Source organism: Micropterus salmoides, unplaced genomic scaffold (assembly GCF_014851395.1).
Source record: "Micropterus salmoides isolate LMB-PRFRI ecotype aquatic unplaced genomic scaffold, ASM1485139v1 Ms_hic_scaffold_9, whole genome shotgun sequence".
In the NCBI taxonomy this organism is placed as follows: domain Eukaryota; kingdom Metazoa; phylum Chordata; class Actinopteri; order Centrarchiformes; family Centrarchidae; genus Micropterus; species Micropterus salmoides.
The window spans coordinates 28,086,719-28,112,367 of record NW_024044681.1 but is presented as its reverse complement, the minus strand read 5'-3'; the positions used below and the strand labels follow the sequence as shown (position 1 = coordinate 28,112,367).

Sequence of the window (25,649 nt, the reverse complement as noted above, 5' to 3'; positions counted from 1 at the left end):
GTTTGAGAACTCTAGTTAAAAAATTCAGCGAGTTATAGTAGCTGAAGCCAACAATACCCGGTTTCCCATATACTATTATATATATTATATATATACTATAACATTTCTATATACTATGTACTTTAACATTTCACTTAAATGAGCTTTCATTTTAAAAGCAAATACGTTATCCTTTTTTATACCTGGTAGGCCTACTATATATATTTTTCCTTTCATTTGTGTGCGCGAGCACACGAACGAGACGGTGGGGGAGGATGAAGGGATGTAGAGTGGAAGGCAGTTATTTATTTATTTTTGGTAAACGGGGCGACTTCATTTCCCAGATTGCACCGCGCCCCACGATGTTCCCAACAGCTGACAGACGGCGAAAGCCTCTGCCAGAGCTGTCGGTGGAAGAGAGTAGCCTCTCGTTGGTAGCCTGTACGGACTGAAAATACAAGCCGAGCTGGACTTTGGATCGCTTCTCAAGCTCGGTTTCCGTCGAGCATCTTGTTTTGATAAAAATATATATATATATAAATAATTCTTTTGCATCCTGACTTTTCCAGATTAGAAGCTGGGGACATTTGCTGTCAGCTAACTTCCACAATAGGTTGCTGCGTCGCTGGACTGCTGCATATGTTTTGAGCTTAACAGTTTGACTCCAGCCCTTCCAGCCGTGCCCAATGCTGAGGAATGGATAGTGTGTCTGCTAAAGGTGGGAAGATGGTCGAGAGTGATGAGCAGCCGAAGAGGGATAACGTTAGTGGCGGTGGCGCAGCGATGGCCGCACTACATCAATGCGAACTCATCCAGAATATGATTGAAATCTCCATCTCCAGTTTACAGGGGCTACGGACCAAATGCGCCGCGTCCAACGACCTCACGCAGCAAGAAATACGCACTTTAGAGGTAATGAGCTTTTCAGATATGTCAAAGCCCGTCCTGCGATAGAAAGCAGTCTATAGTCAAATTGCGGAGTCATGAAGCCCTAACGCTATGTCCGCCTCATGTAGGCTGAGCATTGGCTGCAACCGAGGCGCCCTATACTGAGTGAGCACATTTTGTCGCTTACAGTATACTACTGGGTCGATGCACTGAGGTGGAGATGACTGAAAAATGATTTGAAAGGTTTGCCTCGTACGGGGGGGCTTCATTGTGTGCTTAGAAGATCCATAAATGCTCGAGATATCCGTGATGCCCGTGTGACCTCTTTCTCTAGGTGGAAATATTTGTCAGGAGCCCCTCGGATAGTTCACAGCACCGTGCCGTGCAGCGGATTTCAGCCTGGCCCAATGGCTCATATTCAATAATCTGATACTGTGATTATTTATGTTACCGTGTTCTGTTCTCTGCACAGGATTTCGTGGCTGTACAGTAGGCACGCAAGTTAAATGCAAAACGAAATGTGCAACCCATTCCGCGTGTTTATCTGTCTCCCAACCGTGAGCACGCAGGGTTGATTGTGCGCGCTGCTTTAATGCATCTGGATGCAGATTCAGTTCAGTCGTGTTGGGATGACTTGACATTGCTTCGCGAGCCACGGTTTTGTAGGGCCTCAGCATGTCTTGCCATAGCAGGCAGTGTGATAGAGAAGTCATGCCTGGTAGCATGCAGGCATCAGCGAAGGATGCATTCAATATTTTCTCTTTCTAGCATTTCAGCCATCACCTTGCTTTATTTTTTTTTAAATGCTTAAATCCAAAATCCTGTTTTCAAGTAACCACCCCATATGAAACTACCTTTTATTTAAAGCAGTGCTTATTTATCATATACAAATTATAATTCCTATAATCCCGACTGTGTGCATTTTATAGTAATGTTGAATTAGCCCTTTTTTCCACCCATGGGATGTTTATAGTCAGGTCTTGTTTTTGCAATATTAACTGCAAGATGACTGAAGAAATCATGTCATGGAAAGTCCAGCTTCATGTTGTTAGTAACAATGCCATTAGAGGACAACAGCCCCTGCTTCTGCTGAGGAGGGTGATGGGAAGAGACGTTGGTGTGGGGTATTGAAGGCTGATACAGTACATTTTGATGAAACATGGAGTTGTGAAAAACAATGGAATGGTACAACTTGTAGAAAGTAGATTAATGCATCTATAGGCTCAAGACGTAATATTCTACAGATATGATAAATGGGTTTTCTGGCTCATGGTTTATTTAAGCGTTATACCTTGGATAAAAGGAATATTCACTCCTGATTGGCTGGAGGCTATCAATTATCCATGTCTCTTTTATTTCTGTATAACTGAACACCGCATGAACAATTGTGCTGATGCCCCTATAAACTAATGTTCCAGAAAGCTCTGAGCATTTAGTTTCAGCCACGCATAGATGCAGTAACCCGGCTGAACTAATCTTCAAAATGGTCAAGAATCATGACTGGTGAAGAAAGTAGCCCATTTAGTTGAGTTGCGATGTATTTGTTATCGTGTTACTGTCAGATGGTTTGCCTCAGCAGACCAGGTAGCAACACAGTATCACCTGCTCAAAAGCAGAAGAAAAAAAAAATACATTGGAGCAAGGGATAGATGACAACGCTGTGCTGTGTTTTTAGGTGCAGTGTTTTATCCATTTTCATCATATTAATGTTGAATGTAATCTGGTAGCTTCTTAGCTGGCTGGCAGGCACCAGGTGCAGTTTGGCAAGTGTGGGAACAAATGTTCACAAGCTCAAGTAAAGAAGCCTGGTATTAAATGAAGAAAAGTATTAACTGGAATAGAAACCAGACCAGATCAGTTTGCATATTTGTAGTTGTCCCTACTGCTTTTCTATAATGAGTGCAAATGAAACCCATTTGTTAAACATAGCATCTTACATCTTTGTTTTCTCAAGCAAAACTGTGGTTAACAAATGCCAGCCATGACTGCTTGAATACAAAGAAATGTGAAGTCAAGACCACGTCCTGTCCTACTCCTACATGCTTCACCTCTTCTTCATCTGTTGTCATGCGGACCTCGTCACTGTGTGGAACAGGATGTGATCTGGCTCAGTACTTCCTGAGGTACGCTGTCTTGCAGATGCATTTTGGCCCCTAGCATTGTTCTATATGACAATGGGCAGGCCGTGTCGGCTCTCACATGTTTCTTGAAGGCTATTAAAACTGCTGTGAGGTCTCTTTCCTGTGGTTAGAGGCCGTTATTAGGGAGGATCCCTGAATGTCAGAAATGCAAATAGTGGATCTGGTTACCTCAAGTATAGCAAGTTTAGCAAGGTTCAGTATCCTTCCCTATTGTACCTTGTGGATCAGAGCAACTGGGAACATTTTTTTTGCTGCATTGGAAACAGGTAAGGTAGATACTTTTTGGTTTCCAACACAGCAATTTGTATGTGTACAATGGTATATTTATTTAAATTTTAATTGATCTTACTTTCACTGATTATAGTAAGTTCAAAGTGCAGCTATTCAGCCTGGCCTTACCTTACATTACAGAGCATACATGTAACTCGTACGTAGAGCTGTATGGACTGTTCCAAGTCTAAAGTAAATATAAATATACAAGTAGCCTAGCAATGGCTTAGGTCAGAGCCCTGCTGATTATTATATTTTTTTAAACTTCCCTTGAACTCATCACTTGCTGTTGGTCTTATTGTGTATCAGCAGAGCTGTTGAAGTCAAAATCTTCTCTTTGTTGTAGATGCAGGTGTTTGGTAAAACATGTTTTTGTTCCATTTAAATTTATCTGATCCATTTTGACTTTGAACCAATGTTTCACCGTAACTTACTGTTTTACTTATTCTTTCTCATTTCCTTATGTTCATCTTCTATGCCACAGATGCAGGGTGGGCGAATGTATGAGTGGTTCCTCTTTATTTTCATCGATTCGGAAGAACTTAATGATTAAGTATAGTAGATTCTTGGAAACTAATTTTCTATTATTTAAACAGGGGATGAAGTTGCAGCTATTTATGCACAGCAAAAGTGGATATAAATGTCGTGAAAATTACAGCTGAAATGTATTCAACTTACTGTTTAGTTACTGTTACCTCTGTTACTGTCTATTGACGCGTACATTTTTCCTCTCTTTTTATAAATGTGTTCAAGTCTGCTGCTGTTTAGCTGCCCTTGACCTTTCAGGACCCTTTGAGGGGACAAGAGAAAAGAACTGATAAAAGGAGGATTTTAGATTAGCTGGTGACATCTGATCAAATCATTGCTAAGAAGCCTTGTCTTTCAACAATTTTTCAAGAGGAACTGGAAGGGCATAGGGTGCTGTCTTGATCAGCAGTCTTACTTCCTGCCTTAGCTGGCGCACCATTTTGAAAGTACATCTTGTCATAAGTGTGACTTTCACTTCTTGCTTTATACCTCGTTTAGATTTCACTTGCCACATGCTTCAAATATTTAAAATCAGCAGATTGGGGCATAGATTTAGTTTCTATAAATAAAATATATCCAAATTTCAACCAAAATGTTTTTTTGACATGCACAACACACCCCTAAAACTCATCTCTGTTGTGTCTGAACCTTGACCCATTGATGTGAGAGGAGTACAAGATCTGGTCTCATGTAAACCATTCTGTTGCAGATGTAGATGATAGATGCCATTACTACTGAAGCTTTAAGCCACTTTAATTGATGTGATGAATTTGAGGGAACTGTGTCAGGTCAAAGAAGTTGTCACACTCGTGGTGCAAATGGGTATCGCTCCCTTATTGCACTGGAGTGCCATCAAGAGAGGCTTGAACTCACTTTATACTCTCATTGAGAGAGCTTTATTATTCCACTTGAACTGTGTGTTTTTTCTGCCTTGCCAGTGAGAGGATAATGATACTGGCCTCTCAAATGGAGTGCTAACTAGTACTTCACTTTTCACATGTTAATCCCACTCAGCCTGGTCTCTGCCTCTCATGCTGCCTCCATTATTACCTTTACTGTAGTTCTTTATGTATTCCTGCCTTTTGCTTTATCACACCCACTTGCACTGCCTTAGCCGCTTGTTTGATCCAGACACTGTTTTGCTGTTTACACAACCTTAATCAAGTGTCAGATGTTGCCAGATATTTATTCATTGCTGTAAATCTTTACATAAATGCAACTCACTGTCTTATCTTTTTAATCACTGCTCTCAGAAATGATCAGCAAACAGCAAGCGTCACTCTGTTTTGTCTCTGTGTTTGGTGCTGGGGAGAGTTTGCTGTGTGCTCGTGGTGCGAGCTGTTGTGGCTGCATCTATATTTAGACATCTTTCTTCCTACGCATTTTCAGGGTTGGTTGTTAAATAAGAAAATCAAATGACGCGCACAGAGCCTCTGCAAGAGGGGAGAGCAGGGAGGAAAGGGGAGGGGAGAATCAAAGCCAATCGGCTGACTGCTTCTTATGACATGACAACCGCTGCGTGCATGTGTGTGTCTGTCGGGGGCCTAAGAGAAGACAATGGAGAATGTTGCTCACATGAGGGCACACAGGAAACACAACTCTAGTGAGCAACGACGACCCTGTCTCTGTTTCCTTTTTTTTTCCTGCAGTATGGGTGGTGTAGCCAATAAGAATGAACTGCACGTTGTGGAAATTGAGATAGTTGAACAGTGTAGGCAGACCTTAATCTATTCTTAAACTGACTCAGGGTGAGTTGCATTACATCCTGTAATTTTGAGGTCTGCTCTGAGATTTGCTTTGCCCCAGCTGCTAATCATAAGGAAGTTAGCATGGTGTGCCTTGTTGTAAATGGTTAAAATTGCTGTATGTTCTGGCTATATACAGTATATTAGCAATGTACCTGAATTATTGTAAGTATATCCATCATTTTTTAATTTATTTGATCATTTCCAGTTTACATAAAACTTTTTTTATTGACCACTATAGTCACTCATTCATATCATCCATTATAAATTGGTACTTTTGTATATGTAAGCCTAAATTAGTCCAAGGGGCAGGCTGGGACATAGACTAACCTTGCACAGCCTTACTATAGAGCGTTATCACCTCCTCACCCTCTGAGCCCAGTATACGGGTCAACTTGCAGTGGTGGTAACAATAATGGAGAATGGGCAGCCCCCACAGAAGTCCATCTGACCTGGCCTCTGCATAACTAGGTCGGCTTGGCTCCATTGTGTTTTTGTCTTTTGACATTTTCATAATTTTTCACATGTAGATAAAACTGTGCATTCGCCATATAACATGAGTCTACTCACCATGGCTCGCTTGCATGACCCTGCATAAATGTGTCTTTGAAAGCCATGTTAAAATTAGCCTTAAATTTGCATTATCTTTCAGCTCCACTGCTACTGTTGCTACTGTCACACACCATGTTCACTGTGACACTGACTGGAGCTGCCACATGTAAAGAAGGATCCCTCTTGCGTCCCTGTGTTGCGATAATCTTGTGTACAGATGTGGTACACATTTGCATTTGTCTCATAGATTATATTGTACAGCAAATGTCTGTCAAAGATGTCTAAGAATTACTCTATTCATCTGGGACTTTTAACATTCAATAGCTCATATGACACAAGGCGTAGAAATGCTTTTCTTTGAAAGTTTTTATTCACTGAGCCTGTTCTGACAACAAGAAATGTGTGCATTTTTAGTCCGAGAGAAATGAACTGACCTTCCTGTGCAAATATCATTTTCTGATATATATCATTGGCCATGCTATCCTTGGCACATGCACCAAAGTGGCTGTGTCAGCAAGAGCCTTGAGAAAACAATTGGGAGCAGTGGGGTCTGCTGTGTCAGGCAGGCCGGCGCTGGGACTCTTCTCCCCTCTCTCCGGCGGCTGACACACTGGCTGTCACTCATCTCCTCACAGCATTAGGCCGTTGCCATGGTGTTGCTTAGCTCTGCTGACAGGTGGGCTCTGACGCGATTTCTCCTCCCACCTCCAGGCCACACGTCAAATGCTGCTTTCTCCACTGCACCAAAAATAATATGCGAGGGGCTTGTTGTTATCTCTCAGTTTGTTGATGTGCCTGACTGTCCTCCCAACACAAATACACACATTGCTGATATGGGGGACTTGTGTGCTTGTGTAACGCTATCCACCTTATTTATTTAGGACGATAATGGATGAAGTGAATGTTCTGCTTGTGAGTGGAGATGAAAATGCTGGTCATGTTTTGTGTACCACAGGTATTGTCCTGTGGAGATGCGTGATGACATTCGTATGCTGAGATGTATTGTGTGCATGAGTTCCATGCTTCACATGTGTGGGAAAATCCCACTGAAATGTTGCTGACGATTCAGAAGAGGGGTTGCTAGGTAACCTGACGTCACAGCACTTCACTGGTGTATAGGGAGGTAAAGAAGGCGGCTAGCTCATTAGCCACATCAAGCAAAAGGCCCCTTACCGCTGGCCATGCTAGTCCGGATCTCCAGAAACACTAAATTCAGACACTTGGTGAGAGCACAGTGAATAATCTGTGAGGTTCTGCAATTCTGAATTTTGGTTTGTAATGGAGTGGATATGACATTTAGCACAGCTTCACATTGTTTAGTCTCCCATCTACTTGGTATATATGCTTGTCCAACCTGTATGTATGTATGTATGTGTGCTCATGGATGCATGTGTATAAATGTCAGAGAGGGAGAACAGGCTGCCTACCCGTCTCTTCCACCCATAGAAGGAGCTGCTCTCACGGGCTTCACTCTAAGGTCAAATAAAACTAAAAGTAGGTTCCAACTCTTTTTGGAAACAACAGGGCACCACATTACACCACTTAATACTGTTCATAAGCCAGTGTTTTTTGAAGCTTTTAGAGACAAGATTATGCAGGCATTGATATGTAAGGCCTGACGGTTTGCATTTATGCATTTATGGATTTATTTTGTTTATTTATTTTGTTCCAGACCAATCAGCTTTTATGACATGGTCCTTGTTTGTAAGTTTTGAAAACGTCCCGTTTTATTAGTTTGCGTTCAATAATGCGCACTGTTTTATTATTTTATAATGCTCTCAGTGCAACTGAATAGATGAGTAATTGCAGAGTTGAAAAGCTGCAGTCAGAGTCGACACAGAGAGCATTTTCCCTCCGTACCATCCTCTTTCTCGCTCCTCTTTCATTCCTCTGGCTGAGATGCTTTTGTCAGCTGCCACGAAGCAGCCTTTTTACATCCCAAGGCCACACATTCTGAGAGTAAGCGCGGCTGTATGAGTTTCTGTCTGGTTGGTGAGTGGATGTGTCGGGGAGAAAGTTGAATAAGCAGAGAAAGACACTCGCTCAGGCACTCAAGAGGAGCGTAGTGGGTCGAGAGCTAGCTGGTGTTGCACAGCTCATCCGAAGGTGCTGCCTGCTGTAATGGACTCTTACAGATAGACTGCGAGATAAGGAGACACACTATACGGCCACGCTCAGCTGCACAATGCGGGCCACTGCAAACCAATACCATAGTGTTCATTGTAATACTTACTCACAGGACCACTGCACTTGACATTTGCTTGGAAAGTGTTGATGTAAAGTCTCACAGCTTTATATGTCGTGGAATATTTGAGTGTTTTTGAAATATTGACCGGTCTGGCTTTTGAGCATAGCAGAGTTTAGGGATGTTCTGGTAATGTTAACTGATGCACCCAGCGTCATGAGACACTACAGCAAAGCCTTTCACCAGGGCCTTAGTCATTAATGTGCTGATTAGCAGATACAAGCATCAAGAGGAAGACAGCGGAGCTGTGTGTCATTAAGTGATGTTGAAAGGACTGGCTCAGCAGGCAAGCTTTTATTCTTCTCCTCTATTCTCTTCTCCATTCACACCCCTGCTTCATCAGCAGCAGCACCAGAATGTGGAGACATTATGGATGCTCTCGTGAAGAGACATGAGAGGAAGGAAGGTGTTGATAACAAGTAGCTTTGTTCCCAACCACAAGCTGGGCCTTTTTATTGTTTGTATTTATTTTTTTATTGGCTCACACAGGAATTGTGTCATATTTCTTATGTAATTGTTATGACATAGATACAGATATGGTAGATTCTGACAAAAGGTACAATTATGTACCGTGTTTTCTAATAGCTGCTGATTTTTAAAAAAAGTGTACAGTACCTCTGAACCTAACTGGAAATTTGACCGGTCATGTGGCACTTTCTTCCGTCATTATTTCACTAAGCTGGTTCCTTGTTCCAAATATACTTGTTTGCTGTGCCAGCATGGCAGATGCTCTCATCAGATGACCAGCTCATTGTTCTCTGTATGATAATGGCTGTTTATATCTAATTAACTGACTTGTGCACCGGGGCCACTGGGAAATTGGGTGAAACAAACACTGGAATCGTTACTGCAGGTACACTGAGTTCAGAATGGAAAAACGGTGCGAGCATGGAGTAATTCATGCATCAGGTTAACCTTTATTGTATTAAAGAGGCATCTGTTGATGGAAAGTATATAGAAGTTTGTGTCTGGATCTAAAGATCACTTTTGTAAAAGTGGTCAGTAGTAAGTGTGTTATTGCTCACAAGAATTGTGTGGTATTGCAGTAACAATAAAACACATGTACTGCATCATTTCTGTGTCATCTCACATAGGGCATTCAAAAGAACCTTGCACTGAGGTGTGAAAGATATCCTCCTCAGTGAAGGCCTGCTCCTTAGCTATAGCTCCTAGCACGCTGTGAGTCTCCCCTCTAACCTGCCCCTCCCATCTGCACTGTGTTCTCTATTGCTCCCTGCAGGTGAAGCTGATGAAATACATCTGTAAACAGCTGCAGTGCAAGCAGAAAGTGCCAGAGACAGAGAGGCCCGAGGCCCTGGACAGCTACCCACACTTGGGAGACTGGCTACGCACCATCAACCTGCGACCGGAGCTCATAGAGGTAGGTCGTGTTGTGTTGTTTGAATATCAGTCTCTGTCTCTCTTTGTCTCCCCCTTCGCTCTGGCCTGGGTGACTGACTGTGTCAGTTTGTGTACTCAGTCCCCTTTTCGCATGCACATGACGAATACTATCAAACTCTCTTTGCTCTGCCGTTTCTCGTGATATTGAAGCTGCAAACAGTGGCAACAAAACTGAACTTAAAACTTTTTTTTCAAGACAATATACACTATGTTTCATGAGACTTAGATGGAGGGGGAAAGTGACTGCACTTTATTTTGTCACACCTACAGGAGTATATAGGTTGCCTAAAAATCTTCCTCTCATCCTAGAGTGTGTGTGTGTGTGTGTGTGTGTGGAATTTCTCCATGGCAAATGTTTGATACTATCTCAGAAGGTCCATTGTGGATTTATTTAGGCTATAGTAACATGGAATATCTGTTGGCATTTGCATGTGCATTGACAATAAATAAGGTGTGTTTTATTGTGGTTGGATACACATGTATTGCTTAGTTTAGTATAAGCCATCTTTTCTTTTGGTTAAGTTAAAGTGCTGTTTAGTGACTATGCCCTCAGGATCACCACTTCTCCTCACACTAGCACCCAGCTCCAACGACTAGCTGCTTGTGCACACCTGACAAAAATACCCCAATTGCAGTCATTTCCGTATTTCACAAGTATAGTGCATATTTTGTTGTCATTTCCTCTCCTTCCACTGGCTCCCCTTCCTGTGCTGCTGTAAACTGTTTTAATCCTTCTCAGCTTCTGTATGTTTTTACTGTTCTTGTCTGTTTGTCTTTGCTTTGTGACCCCCAACTGTAACCTGCTCATTTCAAATGCCTCTGCACTTGTTATTCTTTAATATCTCCCAAGCTTGTGCATACTTTTTGTTTTGTTTTATGACGTTGTTCCATATCTGATTATTTGTCTTCTGTTTACGGTTTAGTCATATCTCTCATGCTCAGTGCTCTGTTTGCTTTTCAGTTTAAACATCAAGGCCTTCCCTTCAAAGAATTTAGTATTGTCTTTGTGTGTGTTGGATACAACGGGGATTTCCTAAAAACATGTAGATCCGTCATGGCATAATGATGACCCATTTAGATTGAGATTTCTACAGTGCATCTCCTTACTATGAAGGCTTGACTATGTAATGGATAATCCATAAACATTGCAATGATTGCATGTAGTATGTATTTTATTATTTTTGTCTAGCCAGGAATCCAGCCTCTCTGCTCCCATGCTACAACTGACAGTGAGGTATTGCATAATGTTATAAGAGCATGTGGATACCATGTTGGCAAGCTTCTTAAATGATCATGTGTGTCTTTCTGTACACTAATTAATTTTGTCTGTGGCTCTGCTAAGAAGCCTTATCTTGATTAACCCAGGGCTCGCCACAAGAAAAAGCTTGCCAAAGCATTTTGAGCCAGGCCAAAGTGAGACTAGAAACCTCCCTGTATTGTAAAACGTTACCAAAAATAGGGTTTTAGTAAACCAATTTATCTGAGTAGATTTCTCTGTTCGTATAATAACATTTTAGAGGTGCATTCATTTTCATTTCTATGCGTAACTACAATATGTGCACATAAGAACGCTAAAACAGTAAGGGACCCCCATATAAATTAAAACCCACTTGACTTAATGTCCAGACTCAATAACCATGTCATGTTAATTGCTGTGTACACATACATAGCAATTCCAACCAATAACACTGTGTCAAGGAGGCTGCAGTACAGCAATCATGTATGCAATCTATGCTGTTCGTGGTGCTAAAATTGTAATGTTATTATAAGTGAGGAGGTGGGAGGGCAGCGGAGGGCCCACAGCCACTTTTGAATATCACATCACTCACCCTTATGTGTTTGTGTGTCTGTATGTATGTGTTTGCTTCCTTTTTGCTTACAGTGTACACATGAGTGTGGGAGGTTGCCCTAGTTTTCTGATCAGTGTTTGCCCTCTCAGAGCAAGGGTTTAATCTGGCTGATAAGCAATTGCGTACTTCCCATGTCAAAAAACATCCTAAACTCTATCTCCTATTTCCTTCTGTGATTCATTACTGTCTCAGTAACTGAAATTTAAATAAACCTATTTACCTCCATACCTCGGACGTGGAGCTCTGTATGAGAAGATTGGCATTAACCCCCATGTCCTACTCTTTTCTATTAAACTGTTCCGATAGTGGTGAATACTGTATAATCGATGGAAACTCTAAGTCTGCTACTGCAAATTAACTACAGTTTATAAGTACAGATGGTTAACTTGCTGCACAGAGAATCACAGGCACAATCACACTGTTCTGTGTTTTTGAAGTTGTTATAAGTGTAATTTTCCACCATGAATTTGTTGCTAAACAGGGCCAAAGCTTGTTTCAATTATCTCATCTCACTGTTGATATTAGTGGATTTTTACTGTCTGCTTACTGTTAGAGACCTCATCCAGCTCATTGGCTCGCTCGTTGCATTTGGCTGTCTCTTCACTGTGTGATTTGATTTACAAAGTTGTTAGTTACAAGTAGATGGTTTTTGTCAATCATAACTTATTCCTGGATCTTTTCAGTTTTTGTCATTTTGTTTGGGGTTTTTTTTATTATTTTTTTTATTTAGATATTTACGCACACGCACCAGGTTGCAGTACATTCGGTCTTTGCAGCTTTGCATGTGTCTTGTCTGAACCAGCGCTACCGAGGCTGCCTCCCACTCTAATTTTGCCTTACTAATGGAATTCTCTGCTTGCACAATGCTGTGCTGTGTGCATCCACTCTGCATATTACGTGTCTGTTTTCTTCCTGTTCGCTGCTGTCAAAGTTTCCTTCATGTCTGTACAGTGATCACTCTATCTAATAATATATGTGAGTTAGATAGGAAATCCTTAGTGAATCTGAATGAACGTTGCTGACTTTCCAACAGTAGAATAAAAAAGAAATAAATACACACTGAGTCGTAGTCCAAGCAAGATTATAGTCTCTGCATTGACTTAGACTTCGCAGAAGTTTAGATCAAGTCTAGCAAGTTTTTACTACAACCTGCTGATACAGGCATACCACCATGTCTGTAGTACTGTATTGTCGGCCCTTATTTCCCAGATAAGTGGAAGAAGTGATGTGTGAAATGCCTCAAACAACGGGATTACACTGATTTCCAGGAAAAGTGCAAGTCTGATGCTGTATGACCTATTTAGTACCCTATCATGCTGACCTTTTTTCAGGCCATGGTGTTGAGACCGCTGCAATGTTAGATGGCGTACAATGGAAGTCGTTTATTAATGTTATATGCACAACTTCAAGCAGAGTCTCTTTGCTTTCTCCTGTGACACAAATGTCATCAGTTTTATTATGACCACACTAGATACAGGTAAAAGCTAATATATATCTTGTTTCTGAACATTTAGCAAATCCTAGCCAGATTATTAATTATACACTACAACTGATAAGCCCATAGCGGTAAATCTGCTGGTTGTTTTCCTTGTTGTAGAGTGCCCCACTGATAGAGCATGTGTATTGCTTGTGTTCTTGCTCAGTCTTGTATAGTTATTGAGGGCTCCTCTCTTTTTCATGGTACTGCTCCTCTGCAGACAGTGGAAACAAAGTTGTCCCTGGATGCCTTACTGCAGATGACAGGTGCTCAGGTGAGGGATACACTGCGAAGACTTGGGTTCAGTTCAGAGGATTGTGCCAGGCTCGGTGCTGCCCTCTCCTGTCTGAAGAGTGCCACTGAATCAGGTATGTGTTTACTCCATTGGAGCCTCTATTGTCAGATGCATCACTTTGTATTCTCCTTTGGACTTCTAATGGTGGTGAGGGTTTTTTCTGTGTTCTCTGGTGCCCAGGAGGTGAACTGAGGGAAGACGGCAGTCCCTGGTTGTCTGAGCCCACAAGGAGGGACAGTGGCTCACTACTAACTGCAGACCAGCTACCTAGCCTGGGGACGCCACTCCGGCCTCACAGTCCCTCACCTCTTGCCCGCCCATCCACCATTCATTCCACCCCATCCACCCCCTGCGCTACCTTCCCTCATCCCCGCTCGGGCTCGGTGTCAGCGGTACCCACACCTGAGGCGCTAGCATCATATGTCCACTGTGAAAGCCCTCTTACGGATCCATTCCCGATGTCCTTAGCTCACGCAGCTAGGCTCCACGGACACACTTCCACCCCACCCATAACTCCGCCCTCGAAGAGGCGTCACCGCCTGAAGCCCCCTTGCACCCCTCCGCCTCCGTCACGCAAAGTGCTGCATCTACTTCCCAACATCACCCTGACACGCAGCAAAAGCCACGAGTCCCAGCTGGGCAACCGCATCGAGGACCCACCTACCAACAAGTAGGTGCTCAGAAAGCTGTTGGGACTGACATACAGTTATATATTTCACCCTGACAAGAGCTTTTCATAAGTAGGTCAGATACAACCTAAATGGGAATCCTAAGATCACATTATAAATGTATCAGATTCCCACTTTTGGCATTGTTAGCACAGGTTTATGTGCATTTGGGAGTGTGGAGGAAAGTGCTGTGAGACGAGAGTAGTATATTTTAGTTAGTTGAATTTGAATCTTTGCCTGTCTCAGCAGTTCTTTGATAGTATTATGCAGGCATTGTTACAGCCGGATTTTGAGGCCTAATTGGCCGTCTACGCATTGATTCCTTTTGTTCTTTTACTACTGACTGGTATGATAACTCCAACTTTCATCTAAGGACCTGTTAATGCTAACACAAATGCCCTGTTAAGAGCTAAACAATTCGTAAAACTGCATTTACTTTTTCAAGCCATTTTTTGTTTGGAGTCTTCAGTGTTACTTATGTTACTAATAGATGGACTAATCCATGAGAGTACGATTCATTCTCATTGACATACAGTATGTTAATGTAAGGGCTAGCCAGACACCCTGCTGTTCATTTTAAAAATTGTTGAAGTGATTAATTGATCCACACAAAAGGAAACAATTTTGATAAAGGATTAACAGGTGTATGTCATTTATCAAACTGGCAAACATGATCTAGTTACAGCTTCTCAAATGTGCAGATTTCTTTAGTAGTATTGCAGTAATTTTGTTACAGTTGCAGCCTCATGTTTCTTATCACCTACTGATGAGAACAGTTGTTGGTGCAGTTTTTCTTGAAAGCATTTGTCCAGTGTCTCTTTCGGTAGACACACTCACATTCTCTCACTTATTCACTCACTCTCTCACGCTCTCTCTCGTGCACGCACACACGCACGCACACACACACACACACACACACACACACACACACACACACACACCCGGATGCATGGAGCTAAGCCCCACACAGATTCCCAGAGATTAGGACTCATGTCAAAACAGGAAGTATTTCCTAGGACTAATGCTCAGATGTGGCGAGACACACACACACACAATCGCTCTCTCTCTCTCTCGCTCCCATATTTTTTTCTCTCCCTCTCCATTGTGATTGGATACACATAGACAAACAAGCCATATGTTTGGTATAATATCTTTGTCTGTTTATAGAAAGCTTTACTGAAACAAAAAAGTAAATACAGCTGACATAGATCCAATGAATCTAACGCACACCCAGACAATCCTGGTAGTTTATCCTGGCTTTATACATACTGTACGGTATATTACAACGGCACTCTGAAAACCGGTTTCAGGTGTGATAGCTGATTAAACAGAACTCAAAGATAAAATTAGACAAATGGATTGGTTTTCCAACTGTGATTACTCACGTGCTGTATGAGCGTGTGAGAGTATAAACCACAGAATTGGCACTGCTTGGTTCTTCAGTCCTTGTGACTTCAGTCTAGGTGTTAAGGATGTCACCCTTGGTGTCTTGTGCCAATGCTATTTAGGTACTCCCAACATGCTTTTCTCTAGCCCTTATATAACTTTCCCCAGACAGTATGGTGTTCAGGCGGTGCTGTGGATCTGCTGTGGTATCCAGTCAATTTTGTGTCAATATACTGGACCTACTGATGCCTTTTTGTCTGCTCTCACTCTGTCCAGGTGTGTTAAAAAGAGTAAGTTGCTCCAGAATATGCAAGTCAACGGGAATGGATGTGAGGACTCGCCTTCTCGTTACCCTGTCATGTCTGCGCGCACCCCTGGAGTCACCCCGGCTGCCACCACTGCATCTTACACCCTCCCTGGCACGCCCACCCTCCTAGAAGAACACAGCACCATTAAGAGTAAGTCATGCATGTGTATACATTTTGACTTTGCTGGTTTGGTGGATATTTGGTGAATGTTGGACCTGTCAAAAAGTAGTCCGTTTTAGATTATGATGTTAATAATAATCAAGATTTCGGGACTAAATAAGCAAAGTTTGTTTGTGAAATTGGTTATGAAAAATTATTCCTCATCTTTTTCCATATGCATTGTAAGCATGCATGCTTGTGTTTGAGCTTGAATGCGATTTGGGCCTGTAATATCTCTACAGTCATTTTCTATATGAGGGAATCGCATCCCAAATGTGGTTTGACCATGCTCTAATGACAAAATCTATATAGTCAAATGCTCAGTTTTTAGTGTAATTAACCACTGGAGTCACTTCATTAGATACCTGTTTTTCTCCCTGGCTAGATAACGCAGCAGTGCATCGCAGCTCCCCACAAGCAGTGAGGAGGGACATAGGCCTGTCCGTCACACACAGGTAGACCTTTCTTTTACACACAATATGTTCTATCCTAAGCTTATGTCAAAATTAAAATGCTGTAGGTTTAACAGCATTTTTCTGTGTTTATGTAGGTTTTCAACCAAGTCCTGGCTGTCCCAGACATGTCAGGTGTGCCAGAAGAACATGATGTTCGGGGTGAAATGCAAACACTGTCGGTGAGTTGAGTGCAACTTAATCAATATATATCAATATACTGATATCTACTAGGTCTCTTACATGCTGCCTACTTTCTGCGCAGATTAAAGTGCCACAACAAATGCACAAAAGAAGCCCCATCCTGCAGAATCTCCTTTCTACCGAGTAAGCTTGGTTTTATCTTCAGCCTGCAGTTGATGGACACAATATGCAGTGCATATATACACTGTGACATTTCCAACTTCTCTTCTAGTCGCCAAAATTCGGAGGACTGAGTCTGTTCCGTCTGATATAAACAACCCTGTGGACCGGCCGCCAGAAGCACCACAGTTCGGCACACTACCAAAGGCCATCACAAAAAAGGTAAGGCTTAGGAGTTTTGTATTACAGCTCCTGTGATATTTTGATGTAATGTATGCATATCAATGAAGCAATAGTTTGGAGTGTCACTGAGGAGTTTTGTCTCGGGCACTAGAGGGTTTGTTCATCTGAAAAATGACCTCTCCCAATCCAATTCTACATGTTTTTTTGTTTTGGACAGAAAATACAAATAATTCCGTAAGAGATTTTGCCATGAGCTTTTCAGTCTGCCCTTTCAAAACATTGTAAAGATTAGTGATGCTCCGCCCATGTTATGCCATTAACCAATCCTTACTTCTGCCCTAAAACAAACCTTCACACTTCCCTTGAAATCGACTGCTGCATTATCACACTTAAAAGTAAAACTAAGTGTAGAAGCTGTGGAAGATATTTTACGTATAATATGACTGATTAGTGTTGTTTGCATCCATTCCTGCCCCGCCAGGATCATCCTCCAGTGCTGAACCAGTTGGACTCGAGCAGCAATCCGTCCTCCACCACCTCATCCACGCCCTCCTCCCCAGCACCCTTCCAGCAGAGCAACCCCCCCAGCGCCACTCCACCGCCCAACCCCTCACCCAAATGCCATCGGGACAGCCGGTTCAACTTCCCAGGTAAGCTTCACAGAAGCCTGGATACAGAAACACAATACACAAGTATAGATGGCTAGGATCTGTAGCTTAAAAAAAGTTCTGACACACACAATACTGTGTATACTCAAATGTGCATGCTAACGTTCTCTTGATATTACAACCACACAAACAGCCTTCTCTTCCCTTCTTTCTCCATCTGACATTAACACTGAAGAACAACTGTGCAGTATACAAATCATGTTATTTCAAAGCTTCTCTAACCAAAGGTCTCTCTCCCTGCCATGCTTGTCGGCCTTTCCCTCTCTTCTGTTATTTTATTTTATTTTTTTTACAAAAGCTGCCTGCTACTTTCAGCATAGACAGCAGTTTATCTTCCCTGGTGAGTTGACGGTCAAAGTGTCATGCTGCATTGTTGTGCTCCCATCGTTCCACTCTCCAAAGATTCCCCGCAGCTCCCTCTGTCCTCTGCATGTTGTGGCAGTTACCGTAGGTGTAGCTGTATCTTTCACGGAGTGCCAGCAATGGGATTGCATGATAACACTTAACGGCTTTTTGACTCCATCTGCTGGTGGTAGTGGGAAATTGCATGATCAGTCATTTTCTGTATGTGGTGGGCTATGAGGCTTTCCTAAAGAAAGAAAAAAGAAAGGGAAAAAAGAAAGGAAAGAAAGGAAAAAAAAGGGGGGGGGGGGGCAAGAGGGATAGAATTTTTGCTCCTCTCATTTCTTTGTCAAACATCTTATTATTCTCTACAGATGTCTCCAGTCCTGCTTATTTGCACCCCGATGTCCTCCAAGACACCGTGTAAGACATTTATATTAAAATGCTATATGTTCATTCAGTTTCAGTATTTTCATTATTTAGTTTTTTTCTTGGATTGACCCCTCTGATATCTGTATCACAGCAGTGAGATAGAACAATCAGTGGATGACATTCATGCCGAGCTGGTAGAAGACGAAGATGAAGAGGTAACGTTGCAGTGTGCAGTCTAGAAAATACACTTTGGTTCAGGTTTTCCTGTCAGTATAATGAGGTTGTTCTGAGTTGTATTTCTGAAATGCACCACATTCTGTTAAATCTGTGGACACTGATATTGTCGTCCAGCACAGTGATGTCAAAAGACAAAAAATTGTTGATGGACTGAAAGACTAAGGTGTCATTATGGAGCTTACCAGTGTTTCCTCTATATGCAATCACGACCGCCACTACTAAAATTTCCCACGATCATGAAACTACGCGCTACACATGTTTTCACTGGCACACTGTGCGAGCACGGCAGCACTCAATGCTCTGCTCGCTTCCTCTCCTCGTTCTATGCAGAACATACGTGACAGATGGTTATAAGAGCAGCGTAACTCTGAATCGGGAGGTGCGTAGCGAGCGTTTGATTGTCCGAGCGGCAGAAAGTGACGGTGAACGCGAGCGGAGGAAAATATTCTGGCAGTAAATGTACGGTGTCTGTTACAGTGTGTCAGCTTCTCAAGACCAAGAAAAGTCTGTTGTTCACACCTGCTGGAAAAGTGAAGCCGGTCAGCGCTAAGTTAGCTAACATCTCCCCTCCCATTCAGACTGCGCAGCTGAGCAGGAAAGCTTCTACACAAGCTACATAGCTGCGATGTAACTTAACATTAGCTCAATTTATAGAAAGTAACTGGAAGCTGTATTTTATTACTGCCTACTTGTCCAATGTTGAGAACATCAGGTACAAACTTAGACTAAATTGACTCTGTCCTGTACAGACTGATTAAATTATTTTTCAGTCTGAAAAAGTGGTTTTGGAAAGGAAAGGACGGAAGTGACTGGAGGAGCTGAGGTTAGTAAAGCTAATTATTGATGCAAACTAGTCCTTTTAAGCTGATGAGGAGACGTTTCTTTTTGGATTTTAATGTGCAAATAAAATGAACCTCAGAAGGGAGGAGGTTTCTCATGTTGCCTATTTTTTATATTAGTGTCTACAGATAAATGTCAGAAGCTGTTAAATGAAGACACAAAAGACAAACATGAACAGTCGTATCTATAATGATTCTGAGGTCATATTAACAGGGTTTTCCTGCCATTAAGGCTTAGGGGTGATGCCCAAAACATGCTGTGCCATCACTGTAAAATCACTGTGGAGCAACAGAACCACCAAATTACTTTCTCAAGATCTAAAGGTTGTAGTTTCTCCAGTAGACTGATCTTTGGCTGTTGTTTATTTATTATCTGCTCTAGCTTTTCTAACGATTTATTCAGAGATATGGTGAAAATAATGGCCCAATATGATGTGAAATTACATATTTGTCATTGGAAAACATAAAATTTTGTTGGGGGAGCATCCCACACATTACGCACACTTAACTTGACGTAGATTTGTTTTATGCTTTTATGCACCGTAAACTGACAAAGCAATCACCACTCTCTTGCAGGAAGGTGAGGAGGAAATTGAGGATGAAGATGAAGACCAAGAAGCAGAGGAGGATAATGAGGAAGAAGAGGAGGAGAATGAGTACGAAGGGGAAGATGAGGATGACGGGGAGGAAATTAGGATGAACGTTGGCTCAGACGGTGAGTGCGATGAGCTGGATGATCTGCCCAGCTCTCGGGGAAACCAGTGGAAGGGCCCCATCTCCCGCAAGGCCAGTCAGACCAGTGTCTACCTGCAGGAGTGGGACATCCCCTTTGAGCAGCTGGACCTTGGAGAACTCATAGGAAAGGTGAGGAATCTGATCCTATACGTTGGTGGTAAATGTATCATATTCCGAAAAGGCACTTTTGCTCAAGTTGTTGTTTGTTCATGCAGGGCCGTTGGGGCAAAGTGCATAAGGGTCGTTGGCACGGGGAGGTAGCTATCAGACTTCTGGAGATTGATGGGAACAATCAGGACCATCTCAAGCTCTTTAAAAAGGAGGTGATGAACTACAGACAGACTAGGCACGAGAATGTGGTTCTCTTCATGGGGGCCTGCATGGCTCCACCCCACCTAGCCATCATCACCAGGTGAGAGGAGACATTTCAAACACACCAGATTTTTACCCGAATATATGATTTCATTGTCAATTTAATCTTTTCTTCTCTCTCCCCACAGTTTCTGCAAAGGGAGGACACTGTATTCAGTTGTTAGAGACACTAAAAACACCTTGGATATTAATAAGACAAGACAAATTGCTCAGGAGATTGTAAAGGTAATCTCTTCTTTTATATTTATTCAAAGCTCCCATTTGTGCATTTCTCCAGACCACGATTTAAGCACTCAGAAGTGGTGTTGAAGCCACATTTTAAGTCCATTAAATGACTAAAAGAAACAGGAAATCTGTATTATAACAAATCTGAATATATTAAATATAATAATCTTTATTAAATATGTCTTTCTTTGGAAAATGTTTCATTTTGCTCTTTGTATCCAAAGAGTATTTTGACAGTTCAGTCAAATTCTTTATGTGCACTATAGTTGCATGACAAGTCAATGCCACAGCAAAAATACATAAATAATTGAAAGAACATGGAAACCAAGATTTTTTGCAAATCCTTGTACAAACGTGCACAACAAAATTGTACAATAAATGGTCAAAAATATGAATGGGAGTGCCTTAAACGGAGGCAAGCCTCTCTGAATTCATCGGAGCCTGTATGACAACACTTCATGAACTGCCACTGTTTGTCTTGTGATACAGGGAATGGGCTATCTGCACGCTAAAGGCATTGTTCACAAAGACTTGAAGTCAAAGAACGTTTTTCATGATACCAATAAAGTCGTGATCACAGACTTCGGGCTGTTTGGGATCTCTGGAGTTGTTCAGGAGGGGAGGTAAGAAACGCCACTCAAGAGGCCTTAAAAACAGCTCATCAGCAAAAGTGCTGTTCACACTATTACCTAGGGGAGGTCCAGTGATTTGAAATAATTGCTGAGGTCCACAGCTCCAGTCCTGCAGGAATTTCCCTTGTCAGCTAGTATTTTCTTTGCAAAGACTGAAGTCTCCTTTTTGTAAAATCTGACTCGTATCCAGCACACTCATGTATTTCAAGTACACTTTGAACATACAGCTTGTTAATTTTGTACTTTATTTGTGCATGACTTCATGAATAGCTGTTTTGTACAATGGAGTTGGAGATGGATTGCATTTAGTTAATACATTTTCCATTCTAGTTAATGCATCTGTACACTCAGATTTTTGACTACATTTGGTTTGGCACTGAAAACTGTGTACTTTGTTTTTATTTATTTTATTTTTTATTTTTTTCCAGGCGTGAGAACAAACTAAAACTTCCACATGGCTGGATTTGTTATCTCGCACCAGAAATTGTGCGCAGGATGAGCCCAGGTAACAATGAGGACCGCCTTCCTTTTTCCACCTCAGCAGATGTATACGCCTTTGGGTACGTTCTGCACACTCGTGCATCTTATTTAACTTAGTTAGAGCTCCACGGTTCTGTCACACCTGTTTCTGACCGAAAAGAGCTTTATTACAACTTTATTAAGAGACTTTCTTGTTGGACAGAATAATCATACTTTTGCTTTGCCCATTTAAGCACCATTTGGTATGAGCTTCAAGCTAGGGACTGGCCAATCACCAACCAGCATGTGGAAGCTACCATCTGGCAGGTGGGGAGTGGAGAGGGCATAAAGAAGGTCTTGGCGGAGATCAGCCTTGGCAAGGAGGTCACTGTGAGTTGAAACAGAAGTGTAACAGTTATTCAGAAAAGTACATTTTATTCTGCTTGTATAAGAGTGGCAAATAGTATTGCATGCTCTAGTGGTGCAGAGATATCAAGATGTTGCGAAACTCTTTAGATTGATCATCATTCATAGTCCACAGTTCAGTGAGTGCAGGGCTCTCAGTGCTTTGCCAGATGCATGACTGAAAGTGGTTTGTCGTCTCAGGAGATCCTCTCTGCCTGCTGGGCTTACGACCTGAGAGAGAGGCCGACTTTCACCCAGCTGGCCGACATGCTGGAGAAGCTGCCCAAACTAAACCGTAGGCTGTCACACCCCGGACACTTCTGGAAGTCTGCAGAGTAGGTATCCAAAAATGAAGGACTTTGTGAAGGCACTGGACGAATGGAGGAAGGAAAAAAAAGATTTTATTGTGTATCTTCTGGTTCCATGTGGTACAATGGCTTGTCAGCGATGATCCTATTAGAAAGTGACAACAAACTCTATAAACATTGCAGTTTTATAAACAAGACTCAAGAATGGATATGCATTTGATATATTTTGAAAATAAGACAATACTTTAGGATTCATTCCTTTCTGTTAATCATCGCACATGACACAAATACGCTGTCACTTCACAAAGGCATAGCTCTTCTCAGCTTGCTTTCTCATGAAATGTGAACTTTTTTGTTTGTAGATGTGAAGAGTAAAGTTTCATTTGTTAATTTTCCACACTCTTGACAATTGACAAAAAAAAAAAAGTATCCCAGGGCACAGGTCTCATATGTGGAGAATTCTGTATGTTTCCAGCTTTTTAAATGAGGCTGGCCGGACAAGTAGACAGATATATAGTAGAGTGCATTTTTATTCATTTTGTGTCCTCATGCATGTGTGAAACAGCAGGAGGAAGAGGTTACCTGTGTGATCACTCCATCAAATAATTTCTTTGTCTCATCTAAGTAAAAAATATGGGCCATTTTGGGATATATCATCTAAGTTGAGTGTAACTGTCCAAAGTGTGAAACGACCAAGGAGAAATACATAGTCTGGAGAATCTTTGGATCTAAAATGCCATGACCAGAAAACATCGGGGGGGGGGGGTCATTAAGAACATACTGTCATCGCCATTACTGTGCGGTAATCCTGTACATTTCTGCACCAGAACGGGTTTTATCCTCTTTTTACCAAGACTGCTTTTTGCACTTCTTGCTACCACATGCCATCTACACATTTAAATACACGACTTCCTAACGACTTCGCTTTCACATCGTGTTTCCCACTGGTTTTCTGCTTTTTACTTATGATTTGCTTTTTCACAAACCTCTTACCGCATTTGCTCCAAGGCTATATAAACAGCAGTCAAAGGCATAGTACATAGTTAAATGCCAGTTTGGTTTAGCTGGATTATGGCAGAGGTGCAAGCTTCTTTTTTTTTTCTGTAAAAGAAATAAATACTAATTACTTAAGAGGTCTGCTTAAATTAATCTTTAACGGATCAAAAAATAATCTGTGGATTGAACTCACACACCCGGACCTATTTTCATTAAGCGAATGTCCTTTAACTAATCTACGTGTATGTAATATCTTGCTACTTTTCAAATGATGCTTTCCTCACTGTAAACCTGTTATTCTTTTACTAACTGTCTAACATTTGTGTTTTCCTTTTGCTCTTTTCTCTCTTTTCTTTTTCTCTTATCTAATCTAGGTTGTAGCAGTCACTCTGAAACATAAGCAATGCAAAACAAAGCCTGGGTCTGCCTTGCATGCTCCTGTATCCTTAACTCTTGCAGGATTGATTAAAGCATCGCCTCTGCCTGAAACAGACACTGCTTCCACTAATCCACAGTCTGATCTTCCGTGTCTAACTGTTGCGTTTTCTTATTGGGAAAAGAAGAACGGTGGAGTGAGGTGTGGCAGGGGCCCGGCTCTTGTCCTTTACGTTTTCCTTCCTTCCGTCTAATCTCTTTGCCTTCCTTTTGGTTTTGTTTTGTAATGTTGTTCGGGACTCTGAGGCTTGTGAATAACTGGCTTGTGGTGTCTGTGCTAAGACTGACTGGTGTGCTGTGGTCAATACCTGCCGATGGCTGCCCTGTCCTCGGCCCGCTCACCTTCTCTGTGCTGCTGTGATGTGGTTGTTCTCTCAAAGCGGGGGGCTGACCACGTGGCTCTTTTTCTCTCTGAAACATGCACACACAAACAAACACACTGCTGGACATAAAAATGGACCCTGCAACTGAATGGACAGCTTCATTAATCTTTGTTTTCCCTGAGGGAAACTCATGTTGGAAAGGCTGCTTGAGGGGTGTTCTAAAACCAACTGCCTCTCCGCTCTTCTCTCTCTTTTTACTGTTTGTGTGACGGCATGTGCTGAGACATGTCAAGACACAGTATGCACTTTGTGAACAGGAAAAAAAAAATCATGAACTCTTTTTGTTGTCATTGTTGTTGTTTAGTTTTGGTTTTGAATAGTCATATTTGCAGTGTTTTCTTTTTTTCTTCAGGAGGGTCTCAGAGGCTTGGCCAGTGTGATTTGCTCACTTGTGTGTTGTCTTTTTGGAGTATAAACTGTTAAATTTACTGTTTATAGGATGAATTTAAAAACAGGACTTCTGTATGCTAAACACAATGAAAAGAGGCAGGTGAAATATTCCCTTCATCATTCACAATCCACATGGGAACAGAATAATGCTGGCTATTTATGATTGAAGACTTTTTAATAATAATGTCCATCCATTGAAGTGTAAAGTGCACCTTATGAGAATATGAGTTATTTTATGATTTCATTCTCTGCGCAAAAAAAAGAGAAATCGGGAACCTGGCGCAAAAGTGTCCTATATCTTCCTAAAACATTACCTCTTGTGCGCGCTTGTGTATACTGTTTGTGATTGCTGGCTTCAGTTGGCGTGCTTGTATTTATGTTGTGTGTGTATATATTTGTGTGGGGGGGGTGCACGTGCGACTTGAGCGTACTGTGTTGGAATAAGTTTTTGTTGTGTGAAAGACTGCTGTCGTGTTGTGTCGCAAATCCAATGGTATGTAATGTACATACATTATTTAATGTATAGCAAATGAACATGATTCTTCTAATATTTGTATAAACATTTTATATGTAAAATACATCACAACATTTTTGAATAGGTACTGCTATGGCTATGACAGATGTGTATATATATTTATATTTTTTTCATGTATAAAAGCTGTACAATTTTTTTAGAATGGGCCAATACATGTTTTTTTATGTTGTAAAAATTCATATTTTTGTATTGCATGTGACTACCATTCTGTACACGCAGTTTCTGTTTTCATCCATGGAAGACAATAAAATAAGGCTTGTCATGTAACAATAGAATGGACACTGTAATGCAGTTATTGCCTTGTGGCATGTCACACTCACACCAATGGGAAGCGCAACCCTCTTTACCTCAAAGCCTCAGCTGCAGTATGAAAGGACACTATAATTGGCTTACCTCAGAATACCTTTTCTAGTCTCCCTTCCAAACAAGAGATTTATAACAGCTACTACATTACCATAACAGTGGTTGGATTTTAACTATGTGCAA

General features: G+C 41.7%; 1 protein-coding gene across 3 annotated transcripts; it reads left to right on the top strand.

Moving 5' to 3' along the window:
- Window positions 1-362: 362 nt before the first annotated feature.
- On the top strand, window positions 363-25,438 carry LOC119895478 (kinase suppressor of Ras 1-like). Of its 3 annotated transcripts, none has more exons than XM_038708628.1 (21): window positions 363-891; window positions 9,589-9,729; window positions 13,297-13,444; window positions 13,552-14,041; window positions 15,702-15,883; window positions 16,278-16,347; window positions 16,443-16,526; window positions 16,610-16,671; window positions 16,760-16,869; window positions 17,312-17,480; window positions 17,797-17,838; window positions 18,215-18,263; window positions 18,364-18,427; window positions 19,865-20,152; window positions 20,239-20,435; window positions 20,524-20,620; window positions 21,110-21,243; window positions 21,681-21,812; window positions 21,966-22,101; window positions 22,318-22,451; window positions 23,795-25,438. In XM_038708628.1, exons 1-21 carry the CDS (start codon window positions 676-678, stop codon window positions 23,799-23,801), a joined length of 2,952 nt encoding a protein of 983 aa, XP_038564556.1. In that variant the 5' UTR covers window positions 363-675; the 3' UTR covers window positions 23,802-25,438. The 3 variants fall into 3 exon arrangements, with proteins under 3 accessions (XP_038564556.1, XP_038564557.1, XP_038564558.1); XM_038708630.1 differs by lacking the exon at window positions 363-891 and adding an exon at window positions 3,007-3,274; XM_038708629.1 differs by lacking the exon at window positions 17,797-17,838.
- Window positions 25,439-25,649: the final 211 nt, after the last annotated feature.

Coding starts and splice junctions, on each gene's coding strand:
- LOC119895478 (XM_038708628.1), top strand. CDS start 676: ATGGATAGTGTGTCTGCTAAAGGTGGGAAGATGGTCGAGAGTGATGAG. Junction 17,481..17,796: donor CAGCCGGTTCAACTTCCCAG/GTAAGCTTCACA, acceptor TTTTTACAAAAG/CTGCCTGCTACTTTCAGCAT. Junction 17,839..18,214: donor ACAGCAGTTTATCTTCCCTG/GTGAGTTGACGG, acceptor TATTCTCTACAG/ATGTCTCCAGTCCTGCTTAT.